The sequence below is a fragment of the Paramormyrops kingsleyae genome, chromosome 1, assembly GCF_048594095.1.
Source record: "Paramormyrops kingsleyae isolate MSU_618 chromosome 1, PKINGS_0.4, whole genome shotgun sequence".
Classification (NCBI taxonomy): domain Eukaryota; kingdom Metazoa; phylum Chordata; class Actinopteri; order Osteoglossiformes; family Mormyridae; genus Paramormyrops; species Paramormyrops kingsleyae.
Window position 1 is genome coordinate 36,486,694 of NC_132797.1, and position 21,355 is coordinate 36,508,048.

General features: G+C 44.8%; 1 protein-coding gene across 2 annotated transcripts in view; it reads right to left on the minus strand.

The window, feature by feature from the left end:
• satb2 (SATB homeobox 2) overlaps positions 1-21,355 on the minus strand; it is a 51,850-nt gene that overhangs the window by 22,121 nt on the left and 8,374 nt on the right. For both annotated transcript variants that reach the window (XM_023805640.2, XM_023805639.2), the window contains exons 2-6: positions 17,845-18,057; positions 8,854-9,036; positions 2,209-2,335; positions 1,752-1,875; positions 326-428 (exon numbers count right to left, since the gene is read on the minus strand). In XM_023805640.2, the coding sequence (XP_023661408.1) occupies positions 326-428; positions 1,752-1,875; positions 2,209-2,335; positions 8,854-9,036; positions 17,845-18,013 (706 nt within the window). In that variant the 5' untranslated portion in view covers positions 18,014-18,057. The remainder of the gene's footprint in view (positions 1-325; positions 429-1,751; positions 1,876-2,208; positions 2,336-8,853; positions 9,037-17,844; positions 18,058-21,355) is intronic.

Below are 21,355 nucleotides of genomic sequence, written 5' to 3' on the forward strand. Positions count from 1 at the left end.
AAAGGAGTGTTTATATCCCTCTGCTATATTAAGGGAGACATTAGGAGATAATGTGAGCCATGCATTGTGGAGGCCTGTCTGTCATCCCAGATATCCCCAAGTTCTTAACACCACTGAGGGGTTAATTCAGGAGATGGAATCACTCTCCCTCATTATCGCGCATTAGCGGCCCTCGCAGGCACTTGGATGGCTTAGCAGTTAAAATCAGGAGCAAAGCCGTCTGGCCACGATTCACGCCGTCGGTCACTGTCAATAGCCGTCGATGGCTTTCTGCGTGCCGGCAAGACGCTGAATCGCAGCTGCACTCTGCAGCTCTCCGGCTCACCTTTAATCTTCTTGTACTTCTTGTACCAGCGACCAAACTCTTGACACTTGGTGCTGGAGACGTTGGCATAGTATGAGCTGTTTACTAGGGAGGAGATCATGCTCTGAGGGAAAAAGCAGAAACAGGGTGTGAGAGGCCTGTGAGGGGGTTAGGGTTAGGGTTAGGTTTAGGGTTAGGTTTAGGGTTAGGGCACAGCACACAAAACCACACGCATACGCATGCTGATGATGTAACGATCATTCAGCTTAAACTGCATACGGTGCAAGAACATGTAGAATGTATGAAATAGTACCCGTACAATGGCATCAAGCAGAAAAGTGAAAGTGTGAAAAGCTAGAAAACAAACACATGACACAAACATGAGGGTGGCTCCTTCAGGAACGTGTCACTGACTGCAGAGAGAAGGTAGGCGTTTGCCACTGGGCCTCATTTCCCCCCATTTGCTTCAGTCTGAGTTCATTATCATGTTGGTTGTTCAGGCCTTAATTTTATGGTAATTATATATGTGGAGGATGTATGTTTGAATATTTGCAGAATGTGTTTTGTGTAGTGTCTGTGACTGTCGTGTGCGCTTTGTGTGTGTGTGTGTGTGTGTGTGTGTGTGTGTGTGTGAGAGAGACGCAGCGCGGCCCTTATGCGCACCCCTGTGTTAGTGCCCCTGTGGTGAGGAATGCTGAGATGTTTTGGCCTCCCCTTCAGCAGGCTGGTAATATATTAACCTCAGAGGCATCGTAAGGCACACTTCCCATATGGTGTGGCATAAGTCACTCACTCACAGCACCAGCACTGCTCACTTTGCATGTGGGCAAATGCATTAGCCTGGCGCCTGTTACACTTTCCTCTGATTTCCTAATATAAAATTCACAGTGGAAAATGGTAATCAATAGGTTCACTATCGAGGTCGCTGGCTTGACGGTACGGAATGCCTATTCGCTTCAGCGTGTGCATGCAGGCCGGTTTACAGTTTTTGACCTATTATAACAGCCATGTGTATCACCTAATCAATCCAGGATACATTGCGCAAGAGTGCGACAGCAGGGGCTTCTCCAGGGGGGGTTGTGTCCCTGCTCTTAACCATTATTAACAGATGATACCCCTATATTCTGCACACTATAGCAGTGTCCCAATTCGGGGGCTGCATGCTTTGAGGAATGCGGTCAGCATAGCCTTTGTAAGCCACGTCCTTCTAAAAATCCACATGATGAATATTGGGTTAGGTCAGGCTGCAAAGGATCAATGGGATGGATCCTTCCCGGCTCAGGAAAAGAAGGATGCATTTTTAGGCCGCATTTGAAGGAGCCTTCGAAATGGGACAGCCTTGTCATGCTGCAGCCCCTGAAACGGGAGCCAGCTTATGTATCTGTAGATATGGAGGGGGCTGCGTAAAGGGAAGTGAAGACTGAGGGAGGGGTGGGACAGGCTGTACCTGGGAGAGTGGGCACTCCTTGGCCAGCATGTTTTGGTTCATCTCCTTGAGCAGCTCCTTGAGGGCGTTGCGCACGGTGGCGTGGTTCCACTGCTCCCAGGGCAGGTCCTCCAGCTTGGCAAAGCTGCAAGCATGAAAACCTTCATTTGCTGCCCACTGGATGCGGGACCCGACCGGGAACGTCGGCAGCCGGTCTGGCCCGGCGCTGCGGCCGACTCCAAATGAGTTAATTGGGCATTACATTGTGTCAAGCGACACAACACGGAATAGGCGTTTTGTAAATCAACTGGAAGCGAAAACCACTTCTTGGGGAAAGTGGTTGAAGGATATGTTGAGTGGTGGTAATTTTCCGCATCCAGCTGAATCCAATCCACACTCTTAACGGTGCCTCCGTTCCCCCAGAACCCACGCGCCCCCCCCCACAGCAGCCCCTGCCGGCCCGCTTCGGATGGCTGACCTCTGCAGCTGGATCCGGAGGGTAACCATGTGGTAGACGTCCAGCAGCATGTCCGCCACTGTGGCCTCGGGGGCGTCGGTCAGGTAGTGAATAGGAAGCGGGTTCCAGCGGCCAACTTTGATGATTCCTGATAGAGAGAGAGACACAGACACAAACGCACATTCGTATTCATATTTTTGTGTGGACTGTTCATCTCTATGAGCAAAACCCTAATCCCAACATGACGACCGTAACCCCAACCCAGTCTTAACCTTAACCGTAAGTAACCAAACAAAATATGAGACTTTTGGCATTTTACGTTTTTTGATTGCATTCACAGATCTTTGTGGGGACCTGAAAAACGTCACACCATCCCCACATAACCTTGGTCCCCCACAATGTAATATAACCCTAATCCACACACACACACACACATACATACGCATAGGATGTGACCTCATCAGTCCTGAATGAGCTCAACCTATGACCTCATTACTACAGCCTCCTTCATCCATCCTGCGCTCATGATACGATCAGCTTAAGTTGTCCTGAATTAACTGGAAACCATGAATTTCTCCCAACCACAAGCATCACCTTCATAATGCAAATCAGGAGCGCTGCTTTAGTATTTGTGGTCCTGTACATATCGCTCCCTCAGACCAGGCAATCTGAAGAGGAAATTATGTTTCTGTTCATACCTCATATACTGTGCATGCCCTATATTAGGTCTTGTCTTTCTGTAAATGAAGACAGTTAGGGCTGTAGGATGACATCACATGTGTGGGGTGTGACCTTGCCAACATTTAATTGAGGTAATAAAAATAATCAACATTAAAAAACTTTTTTCCCCTAGATGTCAGGAGGATAGAACATAGTTTGTGGTCAGCCTGCATCAAGTGTCTCCACATGAGAGATTGAATCAGCAACAGGCTGATCAGCAACACCTTTACTCAGCATGTCAGGGGAGAGTCACATGCTAAAAATCACAGATGCCCTTTTGGTGCAGGTGGTTGTGGGTGAAACAGGAGCAGGATTGATGCCCCAGGGAGGTGCTGCTGCTCTGCTCTTGACTGAAGTGTTTAAGCTGCCTAACTGTAATATTTTTTTCAGGTGTATAAAAGTATAGGACACAGTATACTTTAGATATAACCATGCAATGGGAAAATATATCATGCATATTATTTACATAGAAGTCAGTTATAGCCCATAATTTACCATATTTCTAATCATTTGCAATTTTACTCAAAGTGACCTCTATAAATCGTCTACTTAAAATGGGAAACGGCCTTCCATTGTTACCGGCATATTGAGCTTCACTACTGTAAGGCTATCTAATGCTAAGAGGAGGAGACTTTATTCTAATATGCCAAGTTGTTTTCACAGAAATCGCCACTGTTTTTTTGCCACAACGTGCTTCTATGGGTTGGGCCCACAGGAAATGGATCCCACAGCCCTCTATTCTGAGTTCTCCTGCTGTCAGGGCATGTAAATGACCAGTGTTGTCCACATTCTCAGTAGGTCTCCAGGGCGTGTTGGTATAGCAAGACCACTTCCTATATTGTGGTCATTGAGGAACCGGTAGGAATCGACGGAATGGGGTCTGCAGGAAATGCTACTGACTAAGCAAGTCAGCAAACCCACAATTCATGCCACCATGGGAGCACAACACCAGGCACTGGAGGCCACTGGACTAGAACACCTTCAAGACCTAGTGCTGTGTTTCCCAATCCGGTCCTCGGGGACCCACAGACAGTCCACGTTTTTGCTCCCTCCGAGCTCCCTGCCACACAGTACACATTTTTGCTCCTTGGAGCTGGAAGGGAGCAAAAACATGGACTGTCTGTGGGTCCCCGATGACCGGAAAGGGAAATACTGACCAAGTGGACAGTCTTGATAATGGACCCTTGATCTATATTTCAGTCTGCTATCCTTACTGTGATATAAACTGTAAGTACATTGGTCCCTTCAGATCGTCAGGCTGGCATCCTCCACCCGCAGAACAAACGACGTATCTGACAAGCATCCTCGCATGTGTACTCCACTGCATTCCCTGCCTTCCCCAAGACTGTGGCTGGAACTGTGAAGCTAAACAATGCTAATCGCATTACCGTCTGCTAAATCAAACACAGCCGGGATGGGGCTGATCCCCTGCCTCCACAGGGAGCTCGCAGCGCTGGGGCTCTGGACGCTTGTCTGGGGTTTGTGCCTGCAGAGCAGCAGAATCACACTGGCAGCCGGACAGCAGCAAGTCACTGGTGGGTGCCGTCCAGAACCTGACCTTTGGCTGCCGTACCAGCATGCAAAGAACACCAGGGGAGTCTGCAACGACGACAGTGTCTCCAGTGACCAGCCCAAGCACCCAGTGGGGGTTTCCCCAATTCCTCCAGTATCGTTAACTGTTTGCCTCTATGGAGACTAGGATGATTTTCTGGACTGTTTCTGTAGAATATAAAGCAAGCCAATTTCAGATCTGTATTACTTACCTTCACAAGGAGAGCGAGAAAATTGCAAATGACAGAGCCATGGTGCGCTGCATCAGCGGCAGGCCCGGGGTCACGGGCCCCGTCATTCCGTGTTTTCGCTGGATTATTCTAAGTGACTTTGCAGAGACATATTCCCCTGGTAGTGAATCGCAGAAGGGAAGCTAAGTGGACAGATGAACACAATTTGCGTATGCCTGTTTCCCCGCCCCCCGTAGAGTGTTTACAGTGCACGCTGAGCTTTGATGCCCTGCATCAAGCCTGCTTTTCTCATCGTCTCCTTGAGTAATGGAAATGCTCGCCCCCCGAAGGCCAACCTGCCAAGGGCCTTAGGGTCTGTGTAGGACAGCTCTGCTCTTCCACTGATCAGGCCATTGCTCTAGCACTCCACCTGTACCTGCCCTACTTTCGCCTTCAAATGCTAGAAGTACCATGACCTACCATGAAATACCATGTATATATATTTATATATTAACCACTTCATCTCTCGAAGTCTGGCACCAACCACCAAAGCAAATTCCTTGTTTGTGTGAACGTACTTGGCAATAAACTCGATTCTGATTCTGATTCTGACCTGCAGTCAGTTAAATGTGTCTCTGAGAGTCTGTGATAAGCCGACCAAGCCACGCCTTCCGATGTGTTGCAGCTCCCTCTAATTAATGATTCATTGTTATTTAAACAGCACTTTAAACAGCCCACACCAGTTGCTATATTTTTATTTCCCCAGTAGAATGCTTTCTCCCATGTTTTTTTTTTCTCATGCGGTCAGATGGTGGCTTAGTGTGGCCCATTAATTCCCATCCTCACGCACAATCCCAAAAAAAGTGGGCTGCTGCACAGTCCCGCACGCATGTAACCGGCCTAAATTTGGCCGCCCTGCTCCCAACCCACCCTGCCCTTCAAGTATGCATGTGCGCCTGAAGCCTGTGATTGTAGCCACACCTCTGCGCTTATACATGAGTATACTCCATCGCACAATGCATATTTATCAAAATGCTTTTAGAGAGCGGTTAAAGGGGCATGTCACAGCATATCATCAAGAAATAGTCACTGACAATCCACTCTTCAATAATGATTAAAACCATCTCGAATTCAATGCTTTTTTTAAAATCACAATTTCTAAATTCTCATGAGAGGAGTGGCTATAAGCTTTATCATAGGGATTCTTGGTAATAGCACCTGAAGTGTATCTGACACTGCGGTCAGATGCAGAATATCAGCTGCGGCAAGCACAGAATCAATTTCCAGGCAAGGAAAAAAGCTGTACAGCACAAGATTCATTATATAAAACAGAGAGTATTAGAAACATGTTTCATGTACTGTAAGCCTGCTCTGTCATCATTGGATTCCTTGTTGCTAATGTTTGAGCAAAATTTAAACAAACATGTGCATCACTGGTGGGTTGTGACTAGTTATAAGGGTATCAGGGTTACTGTAGTGAAAATCTACACCAAATAGGGTCTCTCTTGTTTTCATAAGAAAAAAAAATATAATTCTATTCTTCTCCTTTCCTGTGTGAATCATGGTATTCCAGCTTCATGGAATTTATTGGAATTATTTTATATGTTTTCATAATACCAAGTTTTCAAGGGAAAGTGGGGGTTAGCAACCAGAAAATAAAAAGACAGATGCTGCCTTTTATATTAACTATCATGGCATTGGAATCTTTCACAGATAGACTGATCAAGGCGATCACTAATGCAGCTCAGAAAAGTCAAAATCAGGGTTAAAATACAGACAATTCCCAACGTGCCTACATTTGATTTTGAAAGATTAAACTGATCGATAGAGAATATCTCTTAGTGATAAATACAGAAATATTTGGAAGTTTTGGGAAACAAAATGTTTAAGGTGCATGTAATTTTACCTTCTTTGGATGTGAAGATAAAAAGCATTTATCAGTTTTGGATGAAACTCCCCTTAAATGTAAAGCAAACAGCTTTATTCTTAATTGTCGTATATTCAAAACACACTTTCAGGCTTTCGTCTGGACATACTCCAAATAATTGTCTGAAGCCTAAAAATACAGATCTGTCCATGCGCTGCTTTAAAAGCCTTCAAACCCTTATAATTGAAATAAACAATATCTCCCAGTTAATTACTGGCTGGGTTAATTAAAGAAAGACCATGGCACTCTGGGAAGAGTTTAAAAATACGGCTGGGACAGAGTTATGCAGGACACAATTCAAACAGGGAGAAAATAGCAGGGACTCTGTATAATTTTGGTTGTAAACCGCAGAGGAAAAATGTATAATTTAAGCCAGAAATTATTCATTTAACATAAACGCTTATTTTAAAAAACAAAAAGTATTCATTTGAGAGGAACGGGGGGGGGGTGGGGGGGGGCAGGGTGTAGCCGGCCAGTTTTATATGTGTGTTTACGGGACAGTACAGGAATGTGGACCAAACTCATTGATTCTCTTTGTGCCTCTTTGTCTCATGCTGCACGCTCTTGTTTTTCTTCGGCTGAACTTTTTAACTGGCTGGGTATTTCTGCTTTTCCCCTTCTATATGCTTTTTTTAAAAATTCTGTGATGTTTTGCTTAATGTCCGGTTTTGTTTCGCTGTTTAGACAGCCTCCTTACGGTTGTTACCGAGCGGGCAGGCCAGACCTCCTGTAACCCTCAAACCAGACGCCTACCTTTTCAATTCACAGCCGCCATCTACTGTATCAGTCCTTTACCTCATCCTTTAATTATACAGTGTTGCCTGCACTGTGTTAAGCCTGATGTTCCGCATTCAAATGAGAGAACGGTGAGACAATCATCTATAACTGTTTTGTTGAAAAGTGTTCTTTCTTTTTACCAATTAACTAATTTAAATGCCCATTCGTGTCATTGAATATTGCCCATAACTAGCTAAACATCTAAATGAAAATAGAGAAATTTAAAGGTAATATCTTCAATATATAAGCTATATTTGACCCTTTTAACTAGTGGAAATGAATTTTGTATTTGGTATTGGTGATTTGTTTTTCAAAAAGCTAATTTGCTCAGCCAGTTTTGGATTTTCTCTTGCTGATTGTATTGTGCTTGATGCTGATGCACACAGCTGTACTGCATGGGTGTGCAATTCATATTACAATTATGGCCCAGTGGGTTCCATGTTTGCCTTTCAATTAGGCACAAATTTACACCTGGCGCCCCAAATACCCTGACTCATTAATGACCTTAATCACACAGCGAGGAGCAGTGGTGGGCGCCAAGGAGCGAGCTCACGCTTCCTGCTGGAGCGGCCTCACAGAGCCATTCCCGACCTCACAGAGCCATTCCCGACCACACAGAGCCATTCCCGACCACACAGAGCCATTCCCGACCACACAGAGCCATTCCCGACCTCACAGAGCCATTCCCGACCTCACAGAGCCATTCCCGACCGCGGCTACCTTCTCCTCCGTGCCTCTCACACATTGAGCGGCATGAATTCCTCCGCTCGTGCAAAACGAAACTTCTTTGTCTTCACAGTTGAAGATGTGCATAAAAACAGCAATTACAGAGCGTGTAGTTAATCTACTGTATCTGTCTCTTAGTTTCACAGCTGTAATTTTGTGATTTCAGTCTTATTCACCACTAAGGTATGGCTCAAAGGAGTGAATTAAAAAAAGACAATACAGCCTTAATTGGACGGTACATTTTAGGGCAAACTGCAAACTGCAAACTGCAAACAAATGTTGATTATCTTTCGCAAACTCCAGGCTGACGTCACACAAGCGCTATGCAGTGCCCACGTCCAGTAATAAACAGCGAAAGTTACTCTCAACCTCCGCACTCATTCTGTCTCAGAAGAAGTACCCTAATTCAGGCCTTTGATCTTTTATGCTAAAGAAGACTTTCTTCCTTTCTTCCATTCTCCGTCCATGTCATCCCAAGCCCATTTTGATTAGTTTAACAGACACTTTTAGATGTTTTTTTCATGTATTTCCTGGTTCTCTGTGACAAAGTCATGCTTTACTATTAGATCAGCAGCCTACTCTTTGTAGTGGTTCTGAGTTTCACATACTGTTGCTCTACTCAAATTAGTGATTTAAATAGTGTTTTTTTTAATTAAAATGAGTGATTTTACTTTTGTTCATGGGCATGGTGCATCTGGAACAGTCATTAGGGGGCGCTGTTATTATTATTACACTGCAGCCTACCCAATGTAGGCATTCCCTGCATTGCAGCGTCCCCCCTCCAGCCAGACCTACCCTGAGCCTGGGCTGCTGAGCTGTGGGAGTAGCCCAGGGCCAGCAGGGCCGTCTCCACCAGCTGGGTGAAGAGGATGTCCTTGCGCACCAAGACGAACTCTGCATGCTCCTCGCGGCCCTCTCCGTCTGAGGGCACTGCACCATCCACCTGCTCCACCACGCAGAAGACGGGAATCATCAGACCTGCAGAGGGAGAGAGAGAGAGAGAGAGAGAGAACAGCTCAGCATTCAGTTCAATTCCCTGTGTTGATCAAAGCATAACCCCAGAGCTCTGTGTATGTCAATGGGGTATCAACATATGCCAGTGCTGCCCATCCCGGGTCCCACTGATGCATGCGATAAAGTGCCATACGAAACTGGGAACACTGGTTAAGCTTAAGTACCTGAAGTGATTTAAATAAAAAACAGACTGAGGTCTGTAAGAAGTGGATAATAAATTATGTTTCCATTTTTTGGTGACTTTTACTTGGATATATTATTTATGGTTTCATGATGAAGTGTAGCTCACATCATAACACAGACATCAGCTTAAATAGGTCACAGGGACCAGTGACAGACATCGCTGCAATAGTCAGCTTTCAAGTAAATATAAGCAGAGCTTGAAGACAAAGACCATCGCTAATACATAACTCATGATACTTAGAATGATTTATTGTAATAAATCTATTTTATTTACTTAGCTAAAGCTTTTACCACCTTTTAACAAGTCACTCATATAGCTTGCAATATTAATAAAGCTAAATATTTATATGCAGGGACAATATAGGCTTAAGCTCAATAAGCAAAGCACAACATGAAACATTTCCATCACAGTTTATTTACACACACACACACACACACATATATGTAATATATGTGTGTGTGTGTGTGTGTGTGTGTGTGTGTATGTGCAAGCACTGGAACTATATATATGTGTGGTGTGCGGGGTTGCTGTTGACGTACGACCGTGATTGGTTTCCGAGTGACTGGTGAGTGATTTGGTCGTTTGTTTTGTATGCAAAAATTGTCATATGTATAGTATACTATGTACTAAAATTATATCACCTTAAAGTCATATTGTTTGGTGTTTTTTTAAACCTTATATAGTACCAATCAAAAGTCTGGACGCACCAAGTCGCCTACAAAGAAGACTGATCGTGTCACATCACCTGAACTGGCCAAGCACAGCAGAAATGTTTTACGAGGAGTTTGATGCTCATGGGAGTTTTACAAAAATGTCCTGGGGGCAGAAGGAAAAATGACTGGTTCTGGGAGATAACCAATCAGATTATAGAGGGTGTGGGTCCAAGCTACTAGAGGAGATGAAACTAAATAATCAGATGTCTTGATCCTGTCTCCTCTAGTTGCTTGGACCCTCCCCCTACAATCTGATTGGTTATCTCTCTGAACCAACTATTGTTCCTTCTGCCATCAGAACATTTTTGCGTAAGTAAAACTCCCACGAGCGAGTATAACCAGAGAGTGAAGGAAAAGCGGCTAATGAGTACTCTGCATATTTGGGAACTCCTTCAAGACAGCTGGAAAAGCATCCCAGGAGGTGACCTCATAAAACTTGTATAGAAGAGAAAGTAGGGTCAGCCAGCCCCTGGAGCATTTGGGGTTAAGGGCCTTTTTCAAGGGCCCAATGGTAGGATCACTCTGCCAACTACAGGATTTGAGCCTACAACCTACTGAGCCCCAATTTGCTCACTCATATCCATCTATTCATTTTCTATACCCGCTCATCCAATGCAGGGTCATGGGCCAAGGGAGTCATTCACGCCTATGGGCAGCTTGGGGAGGGGGGGGAACCAAGAGGAAACTCCATGATGACGCCGGGGAAACATGAAAACTGCTTTGTATCTGTTGGCACAACCTGCTTCAAAAAGTGCAAGAGAATCTGATCATGCTGTTGCTGTTAATTTTATATATACAGTGTCAGTCAAACCTTTGGACACGTCAACCATAGAAAGGTTCATTTGTACTGTTCTCTACAATTTATAATAGACATTAAAACTTCAAAATAACACATATGGAATTATGCACTGAGCAAAAAAAATGCATTAAACACCTCTGTGGCTTGAGACGCCGAAGGTTGCAGGTTGAAATCCCATAGTCAGCAGAGTGGTCAGCTACATATACAATATATGGACAGAAGTATTGGGACACCTGGCCATTACACCTACAGGAACTTTTATGACATCCCATTCTAAATCCATAGATATCAATATGGAGTTGGTCCCCCCTTTGCAGATATAACAACTGCCACTCTTCTGGGAAGGATTTCCACAAGATTTTGAAGTATCTGTGGGAATTTTTATCCATTCATTCAGAAGAGCACTTGTGAGGTCAGACACTGATGTTGGACATGAAAGGCTGACTCACAATCTCCATTTTAGTTCATCCCAAAGTTATTTGATGGGGTTGAGGTCAGGGCTCTGTGTGGGCCAGTCAAGTTCTTCTGCACCAAACTCACCCAACCATGTCTTTATGGACCTTGCTTTGTGCACTAGGGCACAGTCATGCTGGAACAGAAAAGGACCTTCCTCACACTGTTTCCACAAAGTTGGAAGTATAGAATTGTCCAAAGTGTCTTAGTAGGCTGAAGCATTAAGAGTTCCCTTCACTGGAACTAAGGGGCCTAGACCAACCACTGAAGAACACCCCCATACCATTATCCCTCCTCCACCAAACTTTACAGTTGGCACAATGCAGTCAGGCAGGTAATGTTCTCCTGGCCAAACCCAGACTCGTCCAACAGACAGAAGCAGGATTCATCACTGCACAGAATACATTTCCACCACTTCAGATTCCAGTGTGGCGTGCTTTATACCACTCTATCTGATGCTCGGCTTTGCGCTTGGTGATGTGAGGCTTGCATGCAGCTGCTCGGCCATGGAAGCCCATTCCATGAAGCTCCCAGCGTAGGTTTTGTTCTGGGGTTAATGCCAGAGGAAGTCTGGAACTTTGCAGTTATTGAGCCAGCAGAGTGTTGGCAACTTTTACGCACTACGCCTGTTAGCACTCGGCGACCCTGCTCTGTTACTTTACGTGGTCTGACACTTTGTGACTGAGTTCCTGTTGTTCTTCCACTTTGCAATTATACCACTTACAGTTGACAGTGGAATATCTAGCAGGGAAGAAATTTCATGAACTGACTTATTGCAAAGGTTGAATTCACTGAGCTCTTCAGAACGCTCCATTCTTTCACAAATGTTTGTAAACCTGACTGCATGGCTAGGTGCTTGATTTTATACACCTTTGGCAATGGGTCTGAATGAAACACCCAAATTCAGAGATTAAGATGTGTGTCCCAATGCTTTTGTCCTTATAGTGTATAACTGGAAAAATGCTGGTTAAGCACCTACTAATGTGTACAACTGGTCTTGACCTGGTAACCTTTCTGGTTACAGTCCATATCAACAGCCATCATACCAATATTACCAACACTGTATATTATAAAGGAACAGAAGTATATACGTCACACTGAAAAGCACGAACATCACAACAGTGCAAATCACCTGAATACTACAGAAAAACTTAATTTAATCCAGTTCTTTACAGTTATCATGCAGGAAAATCTCTCCGCTAATCTGTTAAATAGTGATGTCTTAAACCAGTGTTTTCACATGGAGAACTGGTATTCGCACAGAGGACTGCTAAGCTCTGGCCAAAGGGTTTAGGATTGAGGTGGACGCACATAACTGCAGAATATGGCGACTATCTAGGTGAGGAGGACATTTAATAAGATTTCCCTTTCCGCAGATAGACAGTGAGAGTTTGGGATCAGACCATCATGCACATAACTCTTCTATCTAAAACCGTGTTTCCCAATCCGGCCCACGAAGAAGTCAACGATTTTGCTACCAGGAGCAGGCGGACTTAATCAGTGAGGGAAAAGCCGATCAGCCCCCCTCCCAAAATGGGTGCCGACTGCATCCCATTCCTACATATGCGTAATTATTCATATCTTTACACCGCAAGCCTCTAATGAATATTTGGTTATGGAAAGTAGATTATGGATTATGGATAGATTATGATTAAGCACATATATCATTGTTTTTACATCCATGACAGTGATGGGACTGGCATAAACCTACCAGCAGATTCTAGATTTCAGGTAAAAGATGTAAATAAAGTTAAGCTATGAATTGCTGATGGATACATCGCCCAGCCGTTCCCAGTCTGAACCCATTCCAGCTGTGCTAGACCTCAAAATTAACAGGCTCATTAATATAATTTCACCAACTCTATATGGAGGTCTGACTATGAAAACTGCCTTAACACAGTGATATCTATTAGTCATGCATACAGTATGAAGCAATTATAAAGACTGCTTTTTTCCAGCTGAATGTTTATTGACATGTACATTTTAGTCATTGTTCCACCAGACCAAAATGTTGCAACACACTTGTTTATTTGCAAGAAAATGCATTCTGCATGCCTGATTTCATCCACAAAAGAGATTGGCCTTTCGGCTTCTAAATGCACAAGTGTGCATGCAGAACTTAATCTGTGATGTTGCAAATTCTGCTGCTATGGTTGTGATTTTGCAGGAGAATAAAGTGCAGCAGTAAAGGGCAGCGACCTGGAGAGGGGCGGAGCCAAAGCCAAACCACCCACGCTCTGCCTCCGCACTCCAGCCTGCTCCTTCCTTCTCCAAAAACACTTAACATGTCTCCTCTCTCCTACGGGCTTCTGGGGGGGGATCCCCTAACAGTGGCACCCCCCGTTTTGCCCCCATCCTATATAAGGTGTCCCCTTGCACTCTCCTCCCTTCAAAAAACCTCATTTACAATAAGAATGGGACTTTGTTCTTGGACTTACTGTCGACACATAATTAATTAGTTTGCCAAATGAACGCGGAGAGAAATACGTAAAGCCAAAGCCCTGGTAGTAATAACATGGCGGCCTGGAAACAGAGAGCCCCTCCCACCACTCAGCTGTCCCTTGTTTTAATCAGTCAATTCCTATATTCCTATTTCCTACCCATTAATCATGCCTGCTCCCAGTTCGGAGAGCTCTTATGGAGTGAATTACAGACTGGAAGCTTGTGCCAATTCAAGTAAGTGAATTTCCCCCAACTGAGAAATATAACTGTCAACGCGGAGCAGCACTGGGCAGTGACCCCTCTTCTCTCTTTCTCACACCTCTCCCTGCTCCCCTTTGCTCAGATTGTATCTTCCGCTCTGTACGATCCCACTGCATTCCTCTCACACCCCTGTGCCCACTTTAATACTTCCTTTCATCGCCTCTCTTATGCCTCTTTTTTATCCACCTTTTTTCATGCACTGTCCATCCCCTTCAGTCCCCTTTAAACTCCTCTGCTATATCAAATCCTCAGTCCCCTTTGCTTTGCAAGTAGCTTGGGTGCAAACTTGAATGAAGACCTTCATGCTGGTCATCTCAGGCTGATCTCCCTGCTATAATCAGATCTCACCGCCCTCTATTCGGCTTTCCTTGATTGTTTCCTTCCTGGTTTAGCCCTAGTGTCCTCTCTCTTTGATTTAGGCTCCATATTAGTCTAGGAGCAGTGGAACTCCAAGCACTATCAGTGCTACAGCAGAAACCCTGGGCCAGCCACACGCAGTGGAGAGGCACAAGGGAGAGCACTAAATTGCTGAAGAAACTGAGGTCTTTACAGCTATCGTGCATGACGTCAAAACGCTCTGGTTCCAAAACCAAAGCCATACTCCACGCTCCATTCGGGTATTCCACAAGGAGTAGTAGCACTGGGGGAATCAATAAAATGTTTGACAGCCTCTAAAATAAATCAAATCCCAGAGTTTAACACGTACCCCTGGTCTTCAACATGAGGCTCAGGCAGCATGGCTGAGCTCACGCAGTTTGGCGTGTTTGTATTTTTGTTTGTGTGCATGTGAAAAGAAGGGTGTCTGTGTTTATGTATGACTTTGGGGGTGTGTCCATGTGTGTGGCTGTGCGTACATGTCTGTATTAGTGTGTGTGCATGCATTAGCTGATGGGAATGAGACCGAGCAACTGAGAGCAGTGTGAATCCATGCATTTGCGCACCTCAGTGAATAATGTGCATATGGCTCACACCCCACTGCTGATATTTGGCTTTGAATAGTCACTGGGAGCTCTCCCTCATGCTGAAGCAGAGTCACACAAAGGGAGCTCTCCCTCATGCTGAAGCAGAGTCACACAAAGGGAGCTCTCCTTCATGCTGAAGCAAAGTCACAGCGGGAGCTTTCCCTCATGCTGAAGCACCTTCACACAGAGGTAGCTCTCCCTCATGCTGAAGCAAAGTCACACAGAGGGAGCTCTCCTTCATGCTGAAGCACAGTCATACAGAGATAGCTCTCCCTCATACTGAAACACCTTCACACAGAGGTAGCTCTCTCTCATACTGAAGCACTGTCACACAAAGGGAGCTCTCCCTCATACTGAAGCACAGTCACACAGAGGGAGCTCTCCCTCATGCTGAAGCACCTTCACACAGAGAGAGCTCCCCCTCATACTGAAGCACAGTCACACCAAAGGAGCTCTCCCTCATGCTGAAGCACAGTCACAAACAGGGAGCTCTCCCTCATGCTGAAGCACAGTCACACCAAAGGAGCTCTCCCTCATGCTGAAGCACAGTCACACAGAGGGAGCTCTCCCTCATGCTGAAGCACAGTCACACAAAGGAGCTCTCCCTCATGCTGAAGCACAGTCACACCAAAGGAGCTCTCCCTCATGCTGAAGCACAGTCACACAGAGGGAGCTCTCCCTCATGCTGAAGCACAGTCACACCAAAGGAGCTCTCCCTCATGCTGAAGCACAGTCATACAGAGGGAGCTCTTTCTCATGCTCACTTTCCTCTCCCCATACTCCCTTCTTTAAATACTCAGCAGATGGGCTGTGGCATTGGGGTGACACGTGAAGCATCTACACATGAACAGAATGCTCCTTCTTCACCGTCACGCCTTGGTGTCCTGAAGTACTATCACACTGTGTACTACTTTAGTGTTGCTCAAACTGGTCCTAGGAGACCCCCAGACAGCCCACGCATTTGAAAAATTGTGGACTGTCTGGCAGGGAGTTGGGAGTGAACTGGCGGTGAACTGGTAGTGAACCGTCTGGAGGTCCCTGAGGACAGGGTTGAGAAACACTGCACTATTACCACACTGTCATTTGTGAGCCCACCATGCAAACTAAATTTACACACAAATATACACACACTCATTGACTACACAAATGCACATATTCATTCATTCATTCATTCATGTTTTCCACACCCACTTGTCCTGTGCAGGTTTGGGGGGATCCACAGCCTATCCCTGAAGCATCAGATGCAAGGCAGGAAATATCCAACTCCAATTCAACTTAGGATTTTTTGGGGGGGCAAACCAGATAACCCAGAGGTAACCCCATGATGAAACAGAGCTAATAAATTCTTCAGTTTGTTAAGTTTTTAGACTATGCTAAGAAAAGCAGCGATGGTTTATCTTTCTGAGAGTTCATTCACTGCACTGTGCCATTGCTGTATCTATACAGCGATTGATGGCAGGCATGGAGACAATCAGTGATTGATCATCTGATGATGTGTAGATATGTGGCCAAATAACTGGCCAATTGGTCACATCAACCTTTCCCTTAGTCCCATGTCTAACACATGACCAACAGCATGCAAAATAAAATACCAACATACATAATGGATAGTACACATTATTTGTAGTACAGTGGTACCTCAGTTCTCGAACTCATTAGAACTCGAATTTCTTAAAAGTCGAAACAACCAGTTCGAAAAAAATGTTACCTAGAACTCGATCTGAATATCAGAAGTCAAACCGTGAACGCCGACCTAAGATAACTTGTACACACCGAGAAATTAGTCACGCGGCACGTCTCTCAGGGGAAATAAAGGGTAAAACTTCAGTCTCCGCTGTGATAGCATCCTGCATGTTTACACTAACTGAATACATATATTTAGACAGTAAAAATACATTCAGACAATGATAGTGTTGTATCTTCTGGCGGGTGAGTGGGGAAGCAGGCGAGTCAAGCCGGTAAGACGGGCAAACGGGGTTTATTAGGCGACACAGGACTGATGGCAACAAACATTAATGACGGATCTAGGGATACTGACACAGACGCGGACTAAATACACAAGAAAAGCCAGGATTCACAGGAAACAGGTGCACACAATCGGGATAGCACACGTAGGTAATGAGGGGGCGTGGCACACACGAGGATCGTACGAGCAAGTCATGACAGATAGACAGTAACAGTAATTGTTATTATATAATAAAATACATTTTAAAATAAAGATTTCTTATTCATTATTTTAATATTAATAATAAAACCATTAATACATTTAATTATAATAATATTGTCGTGACAAGCGGCGACGGAACGGGGACAAAGGCGCAGACGTCAGGGTATCGGGGAATACGGGGTTTAATTACAGGTAAGGCAGGGAAACCGCAGACGGACAATAGAATGACCGGACTGGGGAAACAAACTGAAACGCGGACGAAATACAGAGGACTAATGACAACAACCAGAAACAGCTGATCACACGGGGATTCCGCACGGGGTTAACGAGGGGGCGTGGCACACGGAAGGAGCGGACGATCGGGGCAGGACACATTGTTTGGATACGTTTATTTTCTTACTTTACAAATTACTGTTTTGATAAATGTGCTTAGATGTGTTTAGTACAGTATATGCTCTTCTTGTTTTATCCTGTTCATAAACATATTTAGGTGTATTTTTTTGGGGCCGGGAACCAATTAATTGGTTTTCCATTATCTCTTATGGGGAAATTCGATCACAACTCGAACTTTTTAGGATTTGATCCGGAGTTCTGAATGGATTAAATTCGAGTTCTGAGGTACCACTGTATTTATGAAAGTGTACTATTATTTGCTGTATTGTAAAATATAGCAGTACCTCAGTTATACTTTAATGCATTGAACTGAGGCACACTATAAAAAAACTGATGTTTTTTTTTTATATTTTCTTCTGTCTTGTTCTGACTTTCACCATAAATATGTGGGATTATACCTCCCAAGGACTTTAGCGCGGCTCCATTGTGGCGACTCCGTGGCCCTGGGGGACTTCCGTTGAGCTCCAGTCGACCCATCTTGCCAGGTGGGGGCCCGCTGAGGTCTGGGCTACCACCGCGCCTCTCAGGACTCTCCCGTAGCCGGGGGCTCTCGCTACCCCGCTCCATCCCCCTCCAACCACCAGGGGGAGCTCCCAGCAGAGGGTATGCACCTGTGACAGGGATGCAAAAGTAGTGGGAGATGAAGATTATGGGATTCTCGTGAAGGCAAAGTGAACTGCAGTACAATAACAAACATACAGGTCAAATGAATTCTGGGAGATGTTTGTGAATGTATGGTTTCGGTTTCATGAATCTGTTATTGAAGCAATTGAAAGAACACAGGACACAGAAGGGTGACAACAAGGACTTAAGCACAATGTGCAGGGACACAGGAGCCCTTCCATGAGGTCTCCTCAATACAGCTGCTGCCAGTCAGTCCATAGAACCTACATTTTTTTCTTTACACAATCCAAACTCCCAGATATGATGAAGACACAACACACACTCCAAACACAGTGGCACAGCGTAGAAATCAAAAGCGATTGTGCTGAGGAGCCGGGCTGACCCAGAGCAGGCGGTCACTTATCTCGCTAATCAACAAACAGAACGCCTTAGCTGGAAATCATATATCTACGCCAGCATGAACAGGGAATGTAAACAGGTCGGGGGCTGGGAGGGGAGCGGAAAGGGGGGGGCTTCAGACAGAAGGTGCAACCCCCCACCCCCACCCCCTTCCAGCTCAGTCACTCCTCAATCATACACTCAAGTGAATAGGATGAGATGTCGTAGAGTATGTGCATAGGTAGAAAAAAACTTAATCAAAGGGTTTATGCTTTTCAGCCAAATATCTCCCGCAGGCAGTATCTGTGACACAGCATGATCAGTAAGCTGCATTTGTCTAACACATGCTTTTGTCCAAAGAAACATCGTTTTTTTTGAGAAAACAGGGTCAACCAATCCCTGGATCAAATAAAGGTTAAAAGTGCTGCTCAGGGGCTAAACAGTGAAGTCATCGGGCCCACCCAGGGATTCGAACCAATGACCTTCCAACTGCAGGCACAACATCTGAAGCTGCGCACAGCACTCCAAGGGGAAAAGGTCACCTAGTGGCACCTCATCCCACCTAACATTCTTTGGGAAAAAGCATGAACAGCTCACAGGATAGATCCCACACAAAAAGAAAGGGCATGTGGAAAAAACAAAAGCACTCAAAACTTAACTTATACCAGTAAGAATAAGAAAGAGGAGCCACATTTCTCCAAAGGTGGACGAGAAGGGGAGTGGAACAAGTGACTCAAGTGTGCTGGGTCAAGGACCAAAGGGGTACACTTCCAGATGAAGCTTCTCAGCCACAAGTACCCAGCAAACACTAAGGGTATTTGCTTTATTCTGGCTTTTATTTCCAACATAAAGGAGACAAACGCAGCAGCTATAAACAATCCAAATAAAAGCACAGTGCTTTCAGCCTTGCTGATATTAATTAACACATTAGCAGCACAAGAAAAAGAAACCATTATGTCAAATTCTTGGAAATGAAGAATTTAAAGAGGCATCAAGCTGCAGATTTAACTGATGGCAACAAACATTAATGACGGATCTAGGGATACTGACACAGACGCAAAAGAGAATTCAAGCTGTCACTCAGATACAGTTAAACTGAAAGCACAGTACTAAGCTAGCAGACCATTCTTGTGCAATAGGGGCACATGATCACAATGATATATATACAAAATTAATAGCTGGCATTAAATACGCCTTTCCAGCATAAACAGAACGCTCGCTCTGCTACAAATCCCTCCCTTGACTGTGCTGAGCCACATCCTTTAGAACTTTACCACTTTGTACACTTTACTGGAATGGGGGGATCCCATGGGCAACTGAAGGCCACAAATGAGGGGCGATGGAGTGAGTCTTTTGGAGGAAAGGTCCTTGCGCTCAGGAGGTTCCTGATTGTCTTCAATGGGAACATGGGTGACTGAAACAGTGTAATGCTAAAATCTAAATCTAAATAGGAATAAACGGGAATAGAGCCTGTAGAAATGGTCTGAATATCCATGCATTTGATAGGTATTTGCAGCCGAATCATTAGTATGATATGCGCAGTGCTGCCCCCGCAGGTTAATGGTGGGATTGCTCAATAGTCAAGAAACCACTTTGGGTGTGTGGCCCACTCAGCTGCGTAGGACATTCTCTTGTGCTTCCTGCACATCATTCCAGTTGAACCCGAACTTAATGGTGACTCGGAGCACAGCGTAGCGTGCAAATATATTTAATGCTAATAAATCTTAACAACTCTGAGTAGCAGCGCCTGCTCCCCCACCCGCTCATGAGAGACAAATGCGTCTGCTTCTAATAAACAGTTTTGCACGGCATTAGGGAATGGCAGGCGACGGATTAGCCGACTGGGTGCTCCCTCTGCCCCCTCCCACTACTGTAATACAGCCATTAATAGAAAGCAGTGAGTCCCAGAGCAGGCCCCTTACTCGCAGCTTACAGCTCCCTCTCGTTCACAAGAAACAAGCTTCAGTTCCTCTTTTCTTAACCTCTCCATCACTACCTGATACTGCCTTTGTCTAGCATCACCTGTCTTCCTCGATTTATTTTTTCTTGTATCATTCCTTCTTTGTACCTGTCAGTTATATCTTTTGCACCCAGAGCCAAAATCCAACTGTGGAATAGTAATTAACAGTAACAAATGGATGTGTGGAAGCAAGGAAGGCGGCAGGCCTGAATCTAGCTGTGCCCTGTAGAAAGTACAGTGCAAGGCAAACTTTCAGCATTACAGTGCTAACACAGACTTGCAGAGAATGCAGCCGGGGAAAACGTTATCCAGTTAGCAGTTAAACAATCTGGTACATAAAAACGAATCAAAAGACAGGGTGCCGCTTCCAGCTTAGTGCTGGGAGCCTCTTCTCCCATCCGGGGCTCTGTCCTCCGCAGGGCAGCGCGCCTTCGCTTGGCTTGTTCCCCTCTGATCTCCAATTACACATGTCATAACTTGAACAGATCTAGAATTCCAATAATGCTGATCTCAATCAATGCCACTCCTGCATCTCACTGTTCATCGAAAAATACGTAAAACATTTTACAGACAAGATGAACTTTGAGATTATACAGAACCATGAAGAAAATATGCGAATATCGCCTTAGAATTACTGCACCCTCGGGGGTACTGCCCCTGTCAAATAGGGCACTTTTTTTTACCTCGGTCTTCTACGCAGCATTTGGAGAATTGAGATCGGGGTTGCATATAATCTTTTCCTGATAATTTGATCACATTTCAATTGCATAAATGCATATTTTAGTGCTTTTACATATGTTTACAAACTTTCCGATGCTGTAAGATTTCCATATATTTTTATAGACTGTGCATTTGTTTACATGACTGATGCTGTCGAATCACATTCTTCATGATGAATCTAAAGTGGATTCTGAGGCATCAGCTCACAGCATCACTCTCAGGTGCTA